Raw genomic sequence first — 19,934 nt, forward strand, 5'->3', positions numbered from 1 at the left:
TCCATTAAAGAAAATATTGGACTTTTATTTTGGGAGAAATTGTGAATGGCTTGATTTCATTAAGTTTGATAAATGCTGAGTTACTCTAATATCTGAATTAAAAGGGATTTAAAGTCATATTTACAAAGAACATTTTAAAACTGAGTTTTGATGACTCTGTATTTTTACAAAGAGTATTTTAAAACTGAGTTTTGATGACTCTCTGTATTTTTATTATTGGTTAAACCTGTGTGGAATATTAAGCGATCTTAAAATTGAATTGAGTTTAAATTACTCCTGCGTTTCTACAACTCCAAAGAAAGTATCTGAAAACATGTCACATTCTCCAGCATGAAAAATTGCCCTCTCGAGTCCTGTTTGAATAGTACCATTATTTTAAAGAGTTAAAAAGTTATTTGAGACATCATTTCCACTATCCTACTACTGGACGAGGAACATTATTAATGAATGAAGAAACTGTAGTATGTTCATTGCCTCAGTGTGCTCTGTCTGCAATGACTGTTTTTCATGTGTAAAGCCTGAGGTCATGCTGTCATTTCTCTTGGCTCAGAAACCACTAGAGATAAGATCTTACTGTTAAGAACTCCCTTTGCGTAGAAGCAGCATGGTGTCTGCTGTAAATAAGTCCTTCTTGATGATGGTTGGAGACCCGGATGAAGTGACCACAATCATTTGTGAAACACGATTGAGCACATACCATTTGAGACCAGAAAATACCAGATGCCTGTCTTAAGCTTGCTAGTGTTCATGTTAGGGGGCTCCAGATGGCATTTCTTGTTCTCTGTGGTATTGTTGAGACTTCAGAGTGAGTATCTTGGTGAAAAATAGGAAGGACATGTGCCTTGTCCTTTCTTAGGCACCTGTTGTTCAGGTACTGGCTACAGTGGGCGGTATGCGTGCTAGGAGGAGATTCCTTGCTAGTGCAAAATTTTATTCCCTACATAATTTCTGTGGAGCCAGGCAGCTCCTGTTAAATAATCAACATGCCTATAAAAACATCTTTTTAAAGTACATTGTAGACAACTATTTTAATTCAACTCTTAAAGGTAAGTAGGTATTTCTTTACAGAAAACTAAAAGATATCACCAGTCCTAAGGATCATTATCATTTAAATGCAGGTTTTTGCCAGTCTCCATGCCCTATTTCTAAATGTGCGAATTTATTTGCTAGGCTGTGTAGAGAAGCAGCATGTCTTTCAAAGTTTGGCAATATTTTCAAGGCTTTTTGCTCATTGACTGCTGATTCCGAACCTGCGCTTTTTTGTCAAAATATTACTGGTCAAACAAAAAATAATCAAGCATTTTACAGGCTCACCAATGTAAAAATTGTGTCTTGCTATTGTTATCTTTCAATGTAAGCGATTTTGTTTTCTGAAGAATTCTTAGAAACAGAATCCTTGCCTACTAGAGGAACAAATATGAGGGCACCATATTTTTAATCATTTTATTAAGCTTTATGACTAATGAATCGAAGGTTTTTCATTGACTTTATTTATCAACTTGACTATATAAAAGATCATTAGGAAAAGTTAAGGGGGGGATAAAAACAATATGGTGAAGACAAGCCATGCTATTTTGTATATTTTGCTTTACATTTCCAATGAGGTTTAATGTCACAATGATTATTTTTATATGAGTTGCTGACTGAAAGAGCTCAGGCCTTTCACTATGGTGTATCAAAATAGTCTGTGAGTGAAGGAGATTTGAATGTAAAGGTCTGGCATAGATGAAGTCATTTCGGTAAGTGTAGAGAATGGGTATAACAAGGTTTTTGTTGGTATAGAGTTAGATTGTGAATGAAGATATAATCAATGTTAGTAGTTAGTAGTTAAGTAGATAGTAGCTAGTAGTAAGTAGTAGTAGTAGCAGGTAGTTAATAGCTAGTAGTTAAGGTCAGTAGTTAGAGTTAGCAAGGGTACTCTGATGGTCACAGAGGAGCTAGAAAAGAGCCTTGGAAGGAAAGGAAATCAGAGTTTTCACTTAGATGCTCCTTAGACATCATATCAACTCCAAAAAGTAAGAATTTCAATTAAACAATATGCCATTATTTATTAATTTCATTTCCATTATGATTGGCTTTGTTTGTTGGGGGCATTACAAATGAATGCTTTGTCACTGAGAGTTCCACTGTAGTTCTAAGCATTTTTAGCCTACTAGGTTGACTCTTGATTGAAATCTCTAAAAATTCTCCCCTTCTTCAGTTCTTTTCTTATTTTATACCTCCTCCCTTCTGAGGACTTAATCTATCTCTGCTTAACCGAGGAGACTGGACCATGCAGTGCTAGTGCCACTGAGTTTTCGCCTTTATACCTCAAAGCCAGTGCCTTTGCCCTTTCTCTTTTCATTCCTGCCTGTTTTTAAGGAAAACTTGTCTATCTACCCTGCTGAAACATTCATCCATTCCTCTTCCTAGGTTCTTATTCCAACACCTTTCTATGTCTGTTTTTCAAAATTTTCTCCATTAATGCCTCAGGATAAAAAAGAATTGTCAGTCATTCCTTTTCTTCGTAAAATAAATTAAATGAAGTTTATTTCTGGACTACCTGCCTTAATTTCTGGACTACCTGCCTTAATTCTTCCAAGTGGTTCTCCACATATGATCCTCTATTCTTGTTCTAGATTTTATCTGAAATGATCCTCTTCTGTTCTCTGCCATCAACAATTCATCATCAAAGAAAACTAGAAGCCCACTCAGAAAGCCAAAGATTAGGCAAGAGATAGGTTAGAATCTCCATCCTCAAGCAGAAAAACTACCATAATAATTGTTCTATACATTTAGCATATTTGAGTTCTGGTTTTAAACACATTTGACAATGACAAGTGTAATGAAATTGCAGAGAGGTTAAGTGACTTGTCCAAGATTAGTGGCAAATGGAGAGCTAGTGTTTAGGTCTTCTGAATTTCTATTCCTAGTTTGTTTTATATTATTAGGCGTTACTAAAATTTTTAAGGTAAGAAATGAAATTCTTCATTAAGTGTTCATAAAGTTTTTTCTTCCATGTCAATATATCCTTAAATTCTGAAGGAGTTTCTGTCATAAATGATTTATTTCTCTCATTCAAAATGATGTATAGAGGATGGTTTTGGGGCTCTTCTTCATTCTAGCCAGGCTCTTGTATGTGATATGAAGAAACTTGCCTCTACACTGACATGGAAGATGATTTTCAGTTCTTGCCCATGTTGTAACTAAAATCAATGTTGGATAGTGTCAGAAAGTTTTAGACTGGGTCAGAGGACAGCTCTGATTGGGGGAAATTTCTTGAGATACCTTCAGCCTTAATCTGAGAAAGTATCTCCTTTTCCCCTAATTAGTCAAATTTGGGGGAGAAGCAGGCAACAAGTTGCCAGAATTGACCTATAGACATTTTTGAGATAATTTTCACTATTCCTAAGCCTGACATCAGATACAAAAGAACACTTTCCTTTCTCTAACTGCATTCCCCTGACCCTTTTCCTTTTGTACTTGGAACCATTTTGTTCAATTGAAAGGGAGCTCATAAATGTCCCCTGAATGCTTTTGGTTCTGGAACATTCTGGCAATAGCTATTTCAAAAAAAGCAAAAAATATAGGGAATAAGAAATATGGCTGCACATTTTAGATAGATTATTTTCTATGTTTTGAGATCTTGAGGAATCAAATGTTTTGGGTTATGAAAAATAACTGAGTCAATTAATACAGTGTGATTGGAAAACTTGTACCTCATTTTGACATGGCTGAACAGTAAAAAAAAAAAAATGACCTGAAATGTTTCATGAGAAATTATATTTAAGGTTATACTTAAACAAAATAATATGAAATGGTATAAAATACAACAGTTTGATGTACTTTTATGTATCACAATACATAAATTAAAATCACTTTAAATTATTACTAAATTACTATTTAGTTAACAATAAATTAATAAGACACAGGGATTATAACAATGTGGTTTGGAGGTAAAAAAAATCCACTTTGATTTCTTCTTTTTTTAAATCTTTCAATAGTCTAGGAGTACAGTTGCTTTTCTCTAACTTTTTTTTGTACATTGTGCTTAATAAACAAGCATCTTCCATTTGCTGAGTTTTCAGTTATCTTGCACTTTGATTTTTTACTCACTTTGTAGTCACAAGATGAGAAATGTAGACACTGTGTACAAACAAGAAGTTCGTGCAAAGTCAAGCTCTCAAAACCACATGCAAGACTCAGTGGCACATGGTTTAGAGCTCACACACTCCAGGATCATGTAATACAGGCATGCAGATGGGAGGAAAGAAAAGCACCTACATCATGAAAATAGAGGATGATGAAAGAGAATGACATTTCTTTATGACAATTATCTAATGCAAACCGTATACCCATAACCTTTACCAGATTGGAGGAAGGAGCAGATAAGTGCCTTTTTGTGGGGAGGGGGAAACTGTATATAAATATTACTAGAGGTCAAGTTGCTGTTAAAGTTAAGGATTTCTATTCTGTACTTGGCCTCTTCCAGGTTTTCTTCCCCAGTTCCTTGCTTTGTTTTTCCTCTGCTACATCATGCAATAAAGATCAGAACTAACATTGGAAATCACTTAACAAGCTCTAAACCTGACATAACAAGGGTGTTCTCCACAATTTACACGAGAATTAAATTGGATATAAATACCTCCTGTTCTTACCGGTGGGTGTTGTGATTCCATGTATTAAGGTGTGAAGCAGACAGGAAAGAGATAAATCTTTCATAAGTACATTGTAAGTAGGCAAGTGGTATATAAACCATATTCATAGGTAATAGAGTCAAACAATGAAAGGTAAATAGTTGTCAAAAAATAGACTTTATCACAAAAATGGTCACAAAACTAGTTATATGGAGAGGGGAAGTACAATAAATAATTGTTGATCACTGTTATTAAAATAATCTGGCAGTATGGAACAACAAAATTGAGTGACACGTGTTTTGATTAAAAATTCTTGACACTGCTTCAGCCAACCCAGCATTAGAGAATCCCCAATAGTTTCTGATGCTGATATCTTTGTTCAACAATAATACAGATGGAAATATATCAAGTGATCCATTTGTACGTGCTTTCTTATGAGAAAAAAGTGTTATCTTAGTGATATCAATTTATCAAATGAATTTTCACAAGTAACTTTGGGATAATTAGAAATAACACATGGAATTCAGTCATGCTTTTATATGAAATGTGCTAACTGATTAGCTTTTCAAATTACAATTTTTATAATGCATGTCCTTACTTCTCAGTCAAATAAATCACACACAGCTTTGGTAAACTTATCCTTATATGGCTTTCAAGTTGGGAAATATTTGCAATGCCTTCTGTCCTTTGACTTCTAATTTTGAACCTTTCCTTTTTTATTAAAATATTACTGGTCAAATAAAAAATGTCAATCTAAATTGGATAGGTTCACTTATGTAAAAATTGCATTATGCTCTTCATGTCATTAAATGTGAATGGTTTTATTTTCTGAAGAATTCTTAGAAACAAGGTCCTTGCCCAGTGGAGGAGTTGATAGATGGGAGGACATCATATTTTTAATCTTCTTAATAGGTCTGTGATACACTATAGAATTTGGGTGTGTCACATAACCTATCTTTAGGAATCAGTCTCTATAGCTAAACAGGTCAAAAGAATGTGTGCAATTCACCTAATAATAAAAAGTGCTCTTTAGAGCATGGTCATGCTATCAATTATGTTGATTTTTAAGAACTGATATAAGTGGGAAGAATTATGAAAAGTGATTGTTGATACTGAATTTGCTTAAAAGTTTTGAAGAATTCCATATTTCCCCTTTGAAAGGAAAGATGCATTAAACCAGGTAGAGTAAAAGGGCACATAGTTAATTGTTGTAAATATAGAAAAATTTATCCTTAACGGAAACATGAAACTTCCTATCATGAAATGTTTATGGCATGCTTAAGCTCCCTAACCTCTCCCACAAATCCTCAAAGTGTCCTGTTTTTTTGTTTTGTTTTTTTAAGGAATGTTAACTTTGGATTTCTGTTTAGAGGTAGCATAGTGGTTGTTACTGTTTACTTGTTCAATCTTAATGCACATGGGTCCAACTATTTTCTGGGGTGCTGGCAGCTAGGACTGTGGTGGAAGCCCAAGTCCTACGTTAGCAATATTCTCTCTAACTGGAAGTGGGAACTCTACTACACACAGTTATATCAGTTTGCATCATGTTATAATGCCTTTGCCACACAATATAACTAGATATAGCACCATGCAATGCCATGAATTGAGAATGAGAGACTATCTCCAGGGGAGAAAATAAACATCCGAGAGGAAAACAAAAGCAAGGGGTTCAAAGCTGGTGAGATTGGCTTTCCCATTTGGACTGTAGCTATAATGCCTGAGGTACTTGCATTTTGGAAAACAGAAATACATACCATGTTCATGTCAATGCCATTGGTGTATGTCCACGCGTGCTGAAAATATTCTTCAAGCCGTTGCCTCAGAGGGTTGGGGATTTGGTGAAAGCGAATGAACTCTTTCACTCGAAGCATTTGCATGTGGTACCTGGCAGTTCCCGAGTATAGTCTTTGGATAATCGCAGATACATTCCCAAAAATGCTTGCATACATTAATGCTGAATTGGATAAAAAACAAAGTTATGGGGGAAGCTGCACTTGGGCATTATCATATCTTGTGAGAATCTCAAGTATGTAGATTTTTTATTATCTCAATCCAGTTGTAAGGATTTACCACTGGCTCATGGGGAAAAAATAAGTTAAGCCTATACTGTTGTAAATTTTATAATTTTGATGACAAATCTAGAGAGGAAAAGTCTCCAAATTCACCATGGATTCTAAATTAAAAGATAAACTCAGGTTGTTTATAATATCAGCCTATGATCTGGAGTATTGACTAGAGATAAAATTGCCTTTAATAGAACAAACATTTTCTTTGTAATGTAATAAGGATATATGTCATAGGTTTACTATAGATATGTTTTTTGGAACTGGAGTTAAAATGTTAATTTTTAAACTGTGATATCTCTGCCTCTTGGCCTCAAACCCAGCCTTTTAATATTAAAAATCTATTATAAATCTTTTTTGAATACTTTGGTTTTGCTAAGGAATGATAAATTGTTTTAAGGAACTCGTAATTTCCTTAGAGTATTTGTATACAATTTTTTAATCTTTTAAAATTAATTTTTACAGTATTTTTACATGAGAAATAGATATCACTGGCTTAGGGTATGAGGATATAATTTTATTTTTGTAGAAAAAAGCAGGATACACCTTTTTCCTTCATCTGTGCAAAGAAAGAAACTGCTATAACAATCCTTGCTATTCGTTTTGGTACTTAGGTTGAGTACCCTTTTAAGTGGCTTCTGAGCTAGATCTTTATGATTCAACATAAATTTTTTTAGTATCTTCTCTTTCCTTTTATGTTTGTATTCAGTTTCTAGTAATTTTAAAAAAGTGCTATATTCTGTGCAGAAAGTCAAATCATGGGGCACCTGGGTGGCTCAGTCTGTTAAGCATCTGCCTTCAGCTCAGGTCAGGATCCCAGGGTCCTGGGATCGAGCCCAGCATGTGGCTCCCTGCTCAATGGGGAGCCTGCTTTTCCCTCTACCTGCCACTTCCCCTGCTTGTACTGTCTGTCAAATAAATAAATAAAGCTGTAAAAAAAAAAGTCAAATCATGATACATGGTCTGTAATTTAATCTTTGGCCGTGTGTCAGAAACTTAGAAAGTAGCATGTGTTTAAGACACTGGAACTGCTCTATCCTGAGCAGGTGGCAAAAAATGAACACCTTAAATTGTTTGATTCAACTGTATTCAACCAACAAATCCACCCCCTACCCCCCACACACTTTACAAACCATTTCTTTTCTTTTCTTTTTTTTTAAATTTTCTTTATTTATTTGACAAAGAGAGAGACAGCCAGCGAGAGAGGGAACACAAGCAGGGGGAGTGGGAGAGGAAGCAGCAGGCTCCCAGCAGAGCAGGGAGCCCCATGTGGGGCTTGACCCCGGGGTCCTGGATCACGCCCTGAGCTGAAGGCAGACACTTAACAACTGAGCCACCCAGGCGCCCCTACAAACCATTTCTTCTATAAACCACTTAATCATTTTTGAAGTAGATTTTGGCCAGATTCAGGTTAAGTATTTTAAAACAACTTATCTTCTTGGTTATTTGCTTTCTTTTCCATCGTATCTTTGTCTCGTGGTTAGTATGGTCCTTATTTACCATAGATATCCCAAGTAGGAGAATGTCACAGAAAAAGGAGTGGCCCTCTTGTTTTTATTTATTTAAAAGGATGAGAGCTGGGGAGATCTATAATAAGCCTGAATTGGGATGTGTGAAAGACAATAATGCTCAGTAAGGTAGACAAGCTGTTGAGGTTGGACTTGGACCTTCTACAGAAAAAAGATTGGAGCCTAATTTGAGTAAATGAATCGTTGATTAAGAAGAGAGTTAGCTGTCTATGGCCATACCACCCTGAATGCGCCCTATCTCGTCTGATCTCGGAAGAAGAGAGTTAGCAATACATGCCTGAACAGATTCTTGTGATTCAAGGAGAGTCGTGTGAAAAGTGTATTTTACTCTTCCTAATTGTAGTGTTGGAAATATTTATGTATGCTGTTATGTCTCCAAAGTATTTATCATTTTTTTCAGGAAATAGTTTAGTTAGTACAGATTAAGTTCACTTGATTTAATCAGAGGGCACATAATCAATGCCAGTTATTTTACCTAAACCATATAATCACTTGGAGGAGAGTCAGGGAAAACCTTATTTTGTTTGTAATAAATACTACGGTTTTATTTCCATATTGTGGTTTTATCTCCATACTGCCATAAAAATGAACCAAAATATTAGTTTGGGTCATAAACAGGTATTTCCACTTGTTGACAAGAGGGCAAAATCTAGATTATAAGCATATAGTTGAATACATGAATAACATGTATTTCTCTGAGGAAATTCTATGTGATGGTTTTTTAAATTATAATGAAGGCATGAATTATTTTTTTCTAATTTTTTAGGAGCAACTGTAGCTAAAAGCTGTAAGCAAGAGAGAAGCACAGCATAATCATATTCTTTATATATCATTTAGTTAATGCCCATCAATTGGCATAAAATATGAGTCAAAAGCAAGATTGCAGACTATATAAGGACATTTCTCTCCTCAACTCAATATTTTACTTAGCTTTCCTCAACAGAGTGTTCTAATTTCATCAAATGGTTTGTTTTAGGTTTAGATAATATAGAAATAAAGCAGGTATCTCCTAAAATTTCCTTCAGCGCACCACACCCAAAATCTGATATGCTAACCAAACTAATAAATTTAGTTGGTCATTAGGCACTAACTGAAATGTGCCAACAGAACAAATACGCTTGTTTTCTACCTATTACACAAACTTTTAAGAAGTTTTAACTTAAAAATTTAGATGTTATAATTAGTGTAATTTACATATAATAAAATAAACCCATCTTAATTGTACAGATCAATTAATTTTGACAAACATATACGCTGCTATAAACACAATTAATATATAGAACATTTCCATCACCCCAAAAGATTCTCTTGTGTTCATTGGCTGCCTACACACTCACTTTAGAACCTAGACAATCACTGCACTTTGATGTATGTCATTACAGATTAGTTTGCATTTCCTAGGTTTTTGTATAAATGGAATCATAATATATATATATTTGTGTCTGACTTATTTTGTTCAACATGTCTTTGAAATTAATTCTGTTGTTGCATGTTTCAGTAATTTGTTCTTTATTTTTCACTTTAGTTTGCATTCCATGGCTCTACCAGTTTATCTCTTCTGTTGACACAAATCTCACTGTTTCTAGTTTTTGGCTATTATGAGTAAAACTGCCATGAACATGTATGTACAAATTTTTGTGTGGGCACATATTTCCATTTCCCTTTAAACACCTAGGAGTGGAATTGTGCGGTAAAGTTATACAAACTTTATAAGAAACTACTAGACTGTTTCTCAAACTTGTGTCAATTTATACTCCCTCCAGCAATTATGACAATATCAATTGTTCCCAACTCAACAGCTGGTATTGCCAGGCTTTCATTTTAACCTTGTAGTGGGCATGTAATATCTCATTAGAGTTTTAATTTGTATTTCCTGATGACTAATGACATCTTTTCCTGTACTTATTGGCCATTTATGTATCTTGAAATGTCTGTTTAAATCTCTCACTCATTTTTTTTAAATTGAGTTGTCTTTTATTAAAATTGTAGGAAATTCTTAATATATTCTGGATACAAGTCTTTTTTTTTAGATCTAAGTATTGAGAATATTTTCTTCTAGTTTATTATTTGCTTATTCTTTTTCTTAACAGCGTCCTTAGGAAAGTTAAATTTACTAATTCTGATGAAATCCAATTTATCAATTTTCATTGTATGGCTCAGGATTTTTTTGTTTCAGTTTTGATAATTTGTATCATTCAAAGAACTTTCCTATCACATCTAAATTGTCATACTTATTATAATAAAGTAACTCATAATGTTATTTTATTATTCTTTTAATATCTTTGTAATGGGTAGTAATATCTCTCCTTTCATATAAGACATTGATAACTTATGTTTTCTGTGTCATCAGTCTAATTGGAAGTTTATCAATTTTATTGGTCTTTTAAAGGGCCAGAATATACTACCATTCATTTTCTCTAATGTTTGTATTTCTATTTTATTAACTTTTGCTTTTATCTATGCTATTTCTTCTACTTACATGTTTATTTGCTTCTTAAAATAGAAGCTTAGATCTTTGATTTTAGACCTTTCTTTTTAAATAAAAATATTTAACACTACACATTTCTCTCTAAGCACAGTTTTAGCTGTCTCTTACAAATTTTGATACATTTTATTTTCATTTTCATTCAGTTGAACTATTTTCTAATTTTCCATGTGATTTTTTCTTTGAACTATAGGTTATTTGGAAGTGTATTACCTACTTTCTTTCCAAATATATGTATCTATCACTCTTCCCTTCCCTTCCCTTCCCTTCCCTTCCCTTCCCTTCCCTTCCCTTCCCTTCCCTTCCCTTCCCTTCCCTTCCCTTTCCTTTCCTTTCCTTTCCTTTCCTCACCTTTCCTTTCCTCACCTTTTCCTTCTCTCTCTGTCTCTCACTAATTTCTGGTTTCTCTTTTGGTCAGAGATATACTATGTATGATTCAAAACTTTGAAATTTGTTATTTCTTTTTGGTTCAGAATATGACCGTGTTGAGGCGCCTGGGTGGCTCAGTTGGTTAAGTGTCTGCCTTCAGCTCAGGTGCTCAAGTCACGATCCCAGGGTCCTGGGATCAAGCCCTGAGTTGGGCTCCCTGCTCAGTGGGGAACATGCTTTTCCCTCTGCTGTGCTCTCTGTCTGTCAAATAAATAAATAAATAAAATCATAAAAAAAAAAAAAGAATATGACCTGTCTTGAGGATTTGATTTAGTCCAGCATATGGTCTATCTTTGGTGAATGTCCCACAAACACTACAAAAGAATGTGTATTCTGCTGGTATACTATAATTGCCAACATGTCAAGTTAATTGATAGTATCATTCAAGTCTTTTATCTCTACTGATTTTCTGTCTCTTTATTCTATGAAACACAGAGGGAGGAGTGTTAATTGCTAACTATAACTGTAGATTTGTCTTGTGGATTTGTCTATTTCTCCTTTAGGTTTGGTTAGTTTTTGCTTAATGTAATTGCTCTGTAATTGGGTGTCTACACACTTAGGACAGTGGTGTCTACTTTGTCTCTGGTAATAGTCCTTGTCCTCAAGTCTTCTTTGAAGTCAATACTGCTCCTTACATTTTCTCATTAGTGATTGTACATACAACTTTTTCCATCTTTTTGTTTCACCTGTCTCTTTATATTTTAAGTGTTTTCTTTAGATAGTGTATGGTTGAGCTATTTTTCAAAATAGTCTGACAATTTCTGCAATTCAATGAGAGTTTAGCTCACTTATATTTGATGGAATTATTAATGTGGCTGTGTTTAAATCTACCATTTTGCTATTTGTTTTCTCTGTGTTCCCATTTCTCTTATTTTCTATCTTTTGGTTTTATAACTTTCATTATTTAATTTCATCTTCCCTATTGCCTAGTTAGCTGTGCTGTAGGAGTCACAGTAAGTGTTTTTAACTTATCACTCTGTACCTTAAATAATATAATACCTCTTCATGTATAATGTAGGAATCTTGCAATAACATATTTCCATTCCCCCTTCCCATTTTTGTACTATTATTGTCACATTTTTAATTCTACATATGTTACAAAACCCAAAATTCATTCTCCTAATTTTTGCTTTAAAACTTGTTTTTTGAAGACATTTAAAAATGAGAAAAAATCTTTTAAATTTATCTACATATTAACCTTTCTAGTGTTCTTCATTTGTTTTCTGGATCCAAAATTTTCATCTTAATCACATTTTCTTTTCATCTGAAAAACTTTATAATTTCTTATACTCTGCTTGTGATGAATTATGTCAGGTTTTGTTTGTCTGTCACTTTTGAAGGATAGATTAATTGAACCAATATTTCTGTGTTGACAGATTTTGTTTTTCTTTCAGCACTTGAAAAATTTTATTACATTGTCTTCTGGTTTGCATTATTTCTAATAAGAAATATGTTCTCAACCTGATGTTTTTCCTCTGCACATGATGTGTCCTATTTTTTCCCCTCTGGTTACTTTTAAGACTTTTTCTTTTTATCATTAGTTTTCAGTAATATGAATATGGTGTGCTTTAGTGTGTGTGTGTGTGTGTGTGTGTGTGTGTGTGTGTGTGTGTGTGTTTAACCTGTTTAGGATTCACTAAATTTCTTGGATCTGTGGTTTATAGCTTTTATCAATTTTGGAAAAATTTCAGGGATTAAAAAAATTTTTTTTCTTGTTCCCTTCCCCATTTTCTGGGAGTCCACATACAGATTTGTTAAAGTGCTTGGTATTGTCTGCTAGCTTCATCATTTCTGATAATTCTGGTTCTAAGCTATTATTTGTTTTATTAAGATATAATTGACATACAACATTATATTAGTTTCAGAAGTACAACATAGTGATTTGATATTTGTACACAGTCAGAAATGACCATCACAATAAGTCTAGTTAATATCCATTACCACACATAGTCACAAAGTTCTTTTCTTGTGATGAGAACTTTTAAGATTTTTTCTTTTAGCTACTTTCAAATATACAGTACAGTATTATTAACTATAGTCACCATACTGTATATTATATCCTTATTTATTTACTTATTTATTTAATGACTGGAAATTTGTACTTTTGGTTCCCTTTACCCATTTTCCTAACCCTCACCCTCAGTCTCTAGTAACCACCCATTTGTTCTCCGGATCTATGAGCTTGGTTAATTTTGTTTGTTTGTGTTTTGTATCTGTTTTTTAGAATCTACATATAAGTGAGATTATAAGGTATTTATCTTTTTCTGTCTGACTTATTTCACTTAGCACATAATGTTCTCAAGGTCCATCTATGTTGTCACAAATGACAAGATTTCATTCTTTTTTTTTCTTTTTATGACTGAATAATATTCCATTGTATGTATATGTTACATCTTCTTTATTGATTCTGAGTTAAATTTTTTTCTCTTCATTATGGTTACATTTTCCTGTGTCTTAATATATTTCTTAATTTTTTAATGGATGCTGAGCACTGTAAATTTAACATTGTTCATTGCTGGATATAAATATTGGATATTGTTCTTGCACACAGTTAAAATACTTGTAGATCAGCTTGTTCCTTTTGAGGCTTATTTTTTAAGCTTTGTTAGGGCTAGACTAGCCCTAGTACTGTGGCACTATTTTTCTGAAATTTCAAATGAACACCTTTGATATTCAATGAGGGCTCTTCACTCTACTGACAGGGACTTGAATATTTTCAATACATGTGTGAGCTCTGGAAATTGTTCAATTTACAGTATGTCTGGTATTTATTTGACAGGCCTTGAGGAGTTCTCCCTCATGAATTTGTGACTTGGTATTAATCAGTAGACCCAAGAAATACCTCTGCATGTTTCTGGAGCTTTTCTCTGCCATAACTGCCTCTTCTCTGGTTGTCTGTCTTGCAAATTTTAGCACTTTAGCCACCATGACCTCTGATCTTGTTTTCTTAACTCAATGGGACCACTGTTGTCTGCTTATATTGCTTCTCCTTTCAGTGTGGTCCAGAAAGTGACTCCAGGCATAAAGCTGAAGTTATCATGGGGCCCATCTTATTTGTTTTCCTTCTTCAGGTATCAAAATTCCCTACTGTTTTCCAATGTCTGAAAACAATTGTCTTCTGTATTCTGTTCAGTTTTCTGCCATTTTCAAAAATTTTATGGCAATATGGTAAATTTTCAGTTACTCCATTATGGCTACAAACAGAAATCCAGTAACTTTTTTTTACATAGTATAAAATAAGAAATTCTCCCAAGACGTTTGTCAAGAAGGTTAGAGATGGAATATATTTTATCTTCATTTACTGGTTTATGTATTTTTAAAATTAAATGTGTATGTTATATTTATAATATTTGAACAAAAATATAAACTTATAACACAGATGTAAATATATGAGCATAACTTACCTTCACACTTATTTACTGGCTGCTTAAATTTTCCTTTATTTTTTGTCTTGAATTGTGTACACTTTTAAAATGAATTCTCTGTTCACTGTTCTCTATACACATTCAGCAGTACAATTGGTAACTGTCTTTGCGAACAACAGCTTTATAAAATGTACCTACAGACATTTGAGTTGTTTGCATTTAGTTAGAAGATATCTTTTAATGTTTAATTTTTAGTTTCCTTGAATTATATTGTTTTAAGAGAGATGGTAGTTTGCTTTGTTTTTTACAACTTATCTTCAAATTTTTATTTTAGAATGAAGATTGGTTTTAAAGAAGCTTAGGGATGATGAGAGAGTTCAACCTGATAACTAGACTTTATAAACTATATAAGTACATATACAATATTTTACATTATATTTTTCGATATTGTATTTAGATATTGTATTTTATTTTTGGCTTAAATCAGGCCACTCACAGATCTAAGGAGTATGTATTTAGTGTAGAAATATAACTAAACAAAGACAACCTAATCATTTTCTAACACGGTTGGATCTGAATGGAAATATGTGTAGATGCACCCACTACATGAAATGGCTAAGCTCATTTTGGAGCACACTTATCATTAAGTTTTGAGTCTTAAATTGACCCTTGTTCTTTATTTGTAGCATAACAGGTCATGATAGAACTCTCCAGGAATACCTATAAGTTTTTTCCTGTGTGACACTGAGCTCTACATAATTCCCTTTTGATTAAGGTTTGTAGAACCAAGTCCATTATTCAATAAAGTATATTATGTGGAATGCAGTTCTATCTTACTCTACTCAATTAACTAGAGTGTTTTCTTTTTTTCTAAAAGATGAAAAATATAGGCAGAAAACAAGTATCCTTCTTAAAGAATCAATAGAAATAGACTTGTGCTGTATTTAAGAAGGAAGGAAAGAAGGAAAATAGGAAGGAAGAAAGATGAAAGGAAGGAGAAAAGACTGCCAATTATCCTGATTTAGGGATTAGAGATTGGGTATAGACCAAATAAAGAACTGAGTTTTCCTTAACTTAAAATAATTCACATGATAAACAGTACAATGTATTTAACATAATCCTCACAAGTGATGTTTCTGGAGTGGTTAGCAGGTTAGAAAATTCTTTCTTGCAATTTCTAAGTTTCAAGATGCAGGTTCTGCTTTATTGATTTATATATTCTACAGAGGTGTTTAAATAATTAATAACAAACTTTTAAAAAACTTTCTTGGTTTGCTACCTATTTCACTAAAATTGATAATCACTATAAGGTATTTACTAGCAGTTATAATCACCGAGTGGTTGGAACTGTGTTCATTCTGAGAGATTCAATCTCTCTGGAATGAATTTTTCTGTGTTTCCTAGTAGGTCCCTTTTCCATTTCCTTCTGGGTACAAGGCTACTTCTGTGTTTATAGCCCAGACTTACCTGAATCTAGAATATCTTAAGAGTTATTTGAATATAATGCTATTTGCCTATACAAATCTGACTAAAATAACAATACTAAGACATATATTATGAAAAGTAAATTTTAAATACAATGAACAACAAACTGGGTAAATTGATTTAAGTTTCATAAATAAAACTTATCGAAGTTCATTTCATTAGTCTATATGTTAACATTCAGAATCAACTCTGGATCTATTTTCAGATTTGTAAATACTAGATATTTATCTAGGGATAAATTTGTAAATACTAGATTTGTAAATACTAGATATTTATCTAGGGATAATGCCCTTTTTTAAGCTTTAAAAATCCATTATGAATTTGTCAATTGCTGCTTGGTATCACAGCAGTTATCTTTAGTGACTCCATAGTATGATTTTTAAAAATATTAAAACATCTTTACTTTAATGCAGAATTTTTTGTTTCTTATTCCAAAAAAAAATATACCTCTTAATGATGCTCAGGTCATCACCCCATTACAAGGTAAAGAGCAATCACTTAAGCTTTGGCATAATGTCATAGGGAAAGGAATTTTTAGTCAATAAGTGGTGAAAAATACATATATATATTTCTACATATATATATATATATATATCTGTGTATATATCTGTCTATAAATACAGATATATGTAAGAAATATATATTTCTCCACTTCCAATGGTTTTACAGCAGCAGAAGTGAACTACAAGTCTCAATCCCAGAATCCCAAGATCCATGTCCCTCCAGTTTTATGTTTGATGTTTTCTGAGGTCCGGAAAGTCCTTTTGGTACCTCCCCTTCACAGAAAGAATCAGGATTGATAGGATATAATACCCATATATGTAATTCCATTATCTCTACAGTTTTCTATAATTTTTTCTTCGCCTTACTCTGAATGGTCTACAGATACCAATTTTGTGATAATTTATCCAATAGGTAAAGAAAGCGAAATCTACTTACAGCCAATCAACATGACGCAGATTGAAAAGATTTTCTCTGAATTGGTGTTAGGAGACACATTCCCGAATCCTACACTGGTTAAACTGCTGAAGGTAAAATAAAGTGCTGTGACGTATTTGTCTTTAATGGATGGTCCAGAACTTGAGTCACTGTCATTGTAACGTTTCCCGATTTGTTGTCCTAAGGAATCCAACCATCCGATTTTGTCTGTCAGGTAGGGCCTTTCTACATTCCCAATTGCATACCAAATGCAAGCCAGCCAGTGAGCTATCAGGGCAAATATGCACATTAAGAGCATTAGAACAGCAGCGCCATATTCTGAATATCGATCAAGTTTCCGGGCCACTCGTACAAGACGAAGAAGTCGAGCTGTCTTCAAAAGACCAATTAATGTTGTTGTCTGTGGAAATAAATGTGTGTGGTCAGAAACAGTTAGTAAACAATTCAGCGTATGTTTCTGTGAAGCAAAGTAGTTAGAAACAGGTAAAAACAATATGGTGGCATTGAGGATAAATGCATATTTGAATTAAGTATTAAGGTTATTATTTTTTTTTTAATTTTGGAAAATACTTTGCAAGTCTATGGTACATTAATTCACTATCTTGAGATGCAAGACCCATGAGACAAGAGACACCATCTGTCTAGTTTATGTTCTAACCAAGTGCCTTGAAGATAATGAATACTCAGGAAATCATTCATTCACCAATAAAAATCCTTGTGTGTTAAGTGGTGGGCCTAGCAAGTGCCACACACTGGGATTATAGTGTTGAGCAGGCAGACATGATCAGTTTTATAACAGAAAGAGATATTTACTTGCTAGACAAAATGCCTTCTCTAATGAGGAGAAACAAGGTCCACTCTCTTTGGGGGAGAGAGAGATATTTTTTAAAGAAACAAACAATAAGCTCATTTCAGAGTGAAAAGTATGATAATGATAATAAAACAGAGTGTACGATAGAGGGTGTTTGAGGGCATGGTCAGCATGGGGGTGACTTTAGAAAGAAAGGCCAAAGAAGATCTTGCTGAGGGGTTGACATTAGAGTTCAGAGACACCTGCATGATGAGAAGAGCCAAGCAAGGAGATCATTGGAAGACTTATTGGAAGATTGTACACATGCATTTTGCACTATATTTAAATTCATTTTTCCTTACTAAACGTGCTAAGTTGATGAATTATTTCTTGATGTCCAATGATATGATGTACTTTTCTTTGGGGTGTGATATGTGTAACTAATTGTATGATTATTACTGACCAGGTATCATGATAGGACACTTCTATATAATAACAGGATACCTAACTGGTTGTTTGGATTTGAAATCTGATAAGTACAAATTACAAGTTCATTTCTTAGGTTTCCTAAATAATGTCAGCTATAAGTACTATATAATTCACAGGGCATATAATTATTCCATAGTTACATGGTGTTTACCAATCAATTATTGAGTCATTTTGTGTGTTCATTGTTGGTGTTTATTTTGCAGAGTACATCCAACTGTATTAAGAACAGTTATATTTAATTAAAGAAATAGCACATGTCAGAGCTATCACCCTCTATCTATTCATACTGACTTGGTGGAAAAAAGCACTAAATATTAAGAAAGATAGTTTCATTAATATTCTATAATAAGTGTTATAGTTTCTTTCTTCCTCTTTCTTTCTTTCTTTCTTTCTTTCTTTCTTTCTTTCTTTCTTTCTTTCTTTCTCTTTCTTCCTTTCTTCCTTCCTTCCTTCCTTCCTTCCTTCCTTCCTTCCTTCCTTCCTTCCTCCTTCTTTCTTTCTTTCTTTCTTTCTTTCTTTCTTTCTTTCTTTCTTTTTTCTTTTTCTTTCTTTCTTTTTCTTGTGCCAGAGTGGTCACTAGGAGAAGGGGAGATCCTTCAGTCTTCTTTGAATTCTTTTCAGTTTGTTTTGGAACCTTCTAGATGTGAGAGGAGATTATGTAGTTGGGATGTGCTTATCACATTTGGTCTCTGGTCTTTACTCATTATGGGATGTGTGGAGAACAGGGTCTTCCTTGTTTCCAATGTTGAGTTATTAATTTTCAAGGTGGAATAAAGAAAATAGTATTTTTTTCTTCACAAATGTAAAGAGTATTATCTCTTCTCAATGAATAAATGGAGAGTTTAAGTTGGTATTAAGTAGTTCTCTGGAAGAAAGGTCAACTTTCCATCATTTGAATTATCAACATTTTAACTGATCAGCTTTTTTTTTTTTTTCAAATTTGGTTGGTTCCTTTTTGTTGTTGTTGTTACAAGTTTTTATTTAAGTTCTAGTTAGTTAACATATAATGTAATATTGGTTTCAGGAGTAGAATTCAGTAGTTCATCACTTACATATAACACCCAGGGCTCATCACAGCAAGTGCCCTTCTTAATCCTCATCACCCGTTGAGCCCATCCCCCAACCACCTCTCCTCCAGCAACTCTGTTTGTTCTCCATAGTTAATAGTCTCTTATAGTTTGCCTCCCTCTCTCTCTTTTTTTTACTTCCTTTCCTGTTTTCATCTGTTTTGCCTCTTAAATTCCACATATGAGTGAAATCATATGGTATTTGTCCTTCTTTGACTTATTTTGCTTAGCATAGCACACTCTAGCTCCACGCGCACTGTTGCAAATGGCAAGATTTCACTCTTCTTGATGGCTGAGTAATATTCCATTGCATATATGTACCACTTCTTCTTTATCCATTCATCAGTTGATGGACGTTTGACCTCTTTCCATAATTTGGCTGTTGTTGATAGTGCTGGTATAAACATTAGGATGCATGTGCCCTTTCAAATCAGTATTTTTGTACCCTTTGGATAAGTACCTAGTAGTACAATTGCTGGGTTGTAAGACAGTTCTATTTTTAACTTTTTGAGGAACCTCCATACTGTTTTCCAGAGTGGCTGCACCAATTTGCATTCCCACCAACAGTATAAGGGACTCCCCTTTCTCTGCATCCTTGCCAACATCTGTTGTTTCCTGTGTTGTTGAATTTAGCCAATTTGACAGGTGTGAGGTGGTACGTCATTGTAGTTTTGATT

At 33.6% G+C, this 19,934-nt stretch overlaps 1 protein-coding gene across 3 annotated transcripts in view; it reads right to left on the bottom strand.

Annotated features, from left to right (window-relative positions):
- KCNH7 (potassium voltage-gated channel subfamily H member 7) overlaps positions 1-19,934 on the bottom strand; it is a 456,827-nt gene that overhangs the window by 37,569 nt on the left and 399,324 nt on the right. For all 3 annotated transcript variants that reach the window (XM_087864433.1, XM_087864420.1, XM_087864413.1), the window contains 2 exons: positions 16,912-17,311; positions 6,371-6,570 (listed from right to left, as the gene is read on the bottom strand). In XM_087864433.1, the coding sequence (XP_087720559.1) occupies positions 6,371-6,570; positions 16,912-17,311 (600 nt within the window). The remainder of the gene's footprint in view (positions 1-6,370; positions 6,571-16,911; positions 17,312-19,934) is intronic.

The sequence above is a fragment of the Ursus americanus genome, chromosome 1 (assembly GCF_024610735.1).
Source record: "Ursus americanus isolate L20-20 chromosome 1, mUrsAme1.1.p, whole genome shotgun sequence".
NCBI classification, from domain to species: Eukaryota; Metazoa; Chordata; class Mammalia; order Carnivora; family Ursidae; genus Ursus; species Ursus americanus.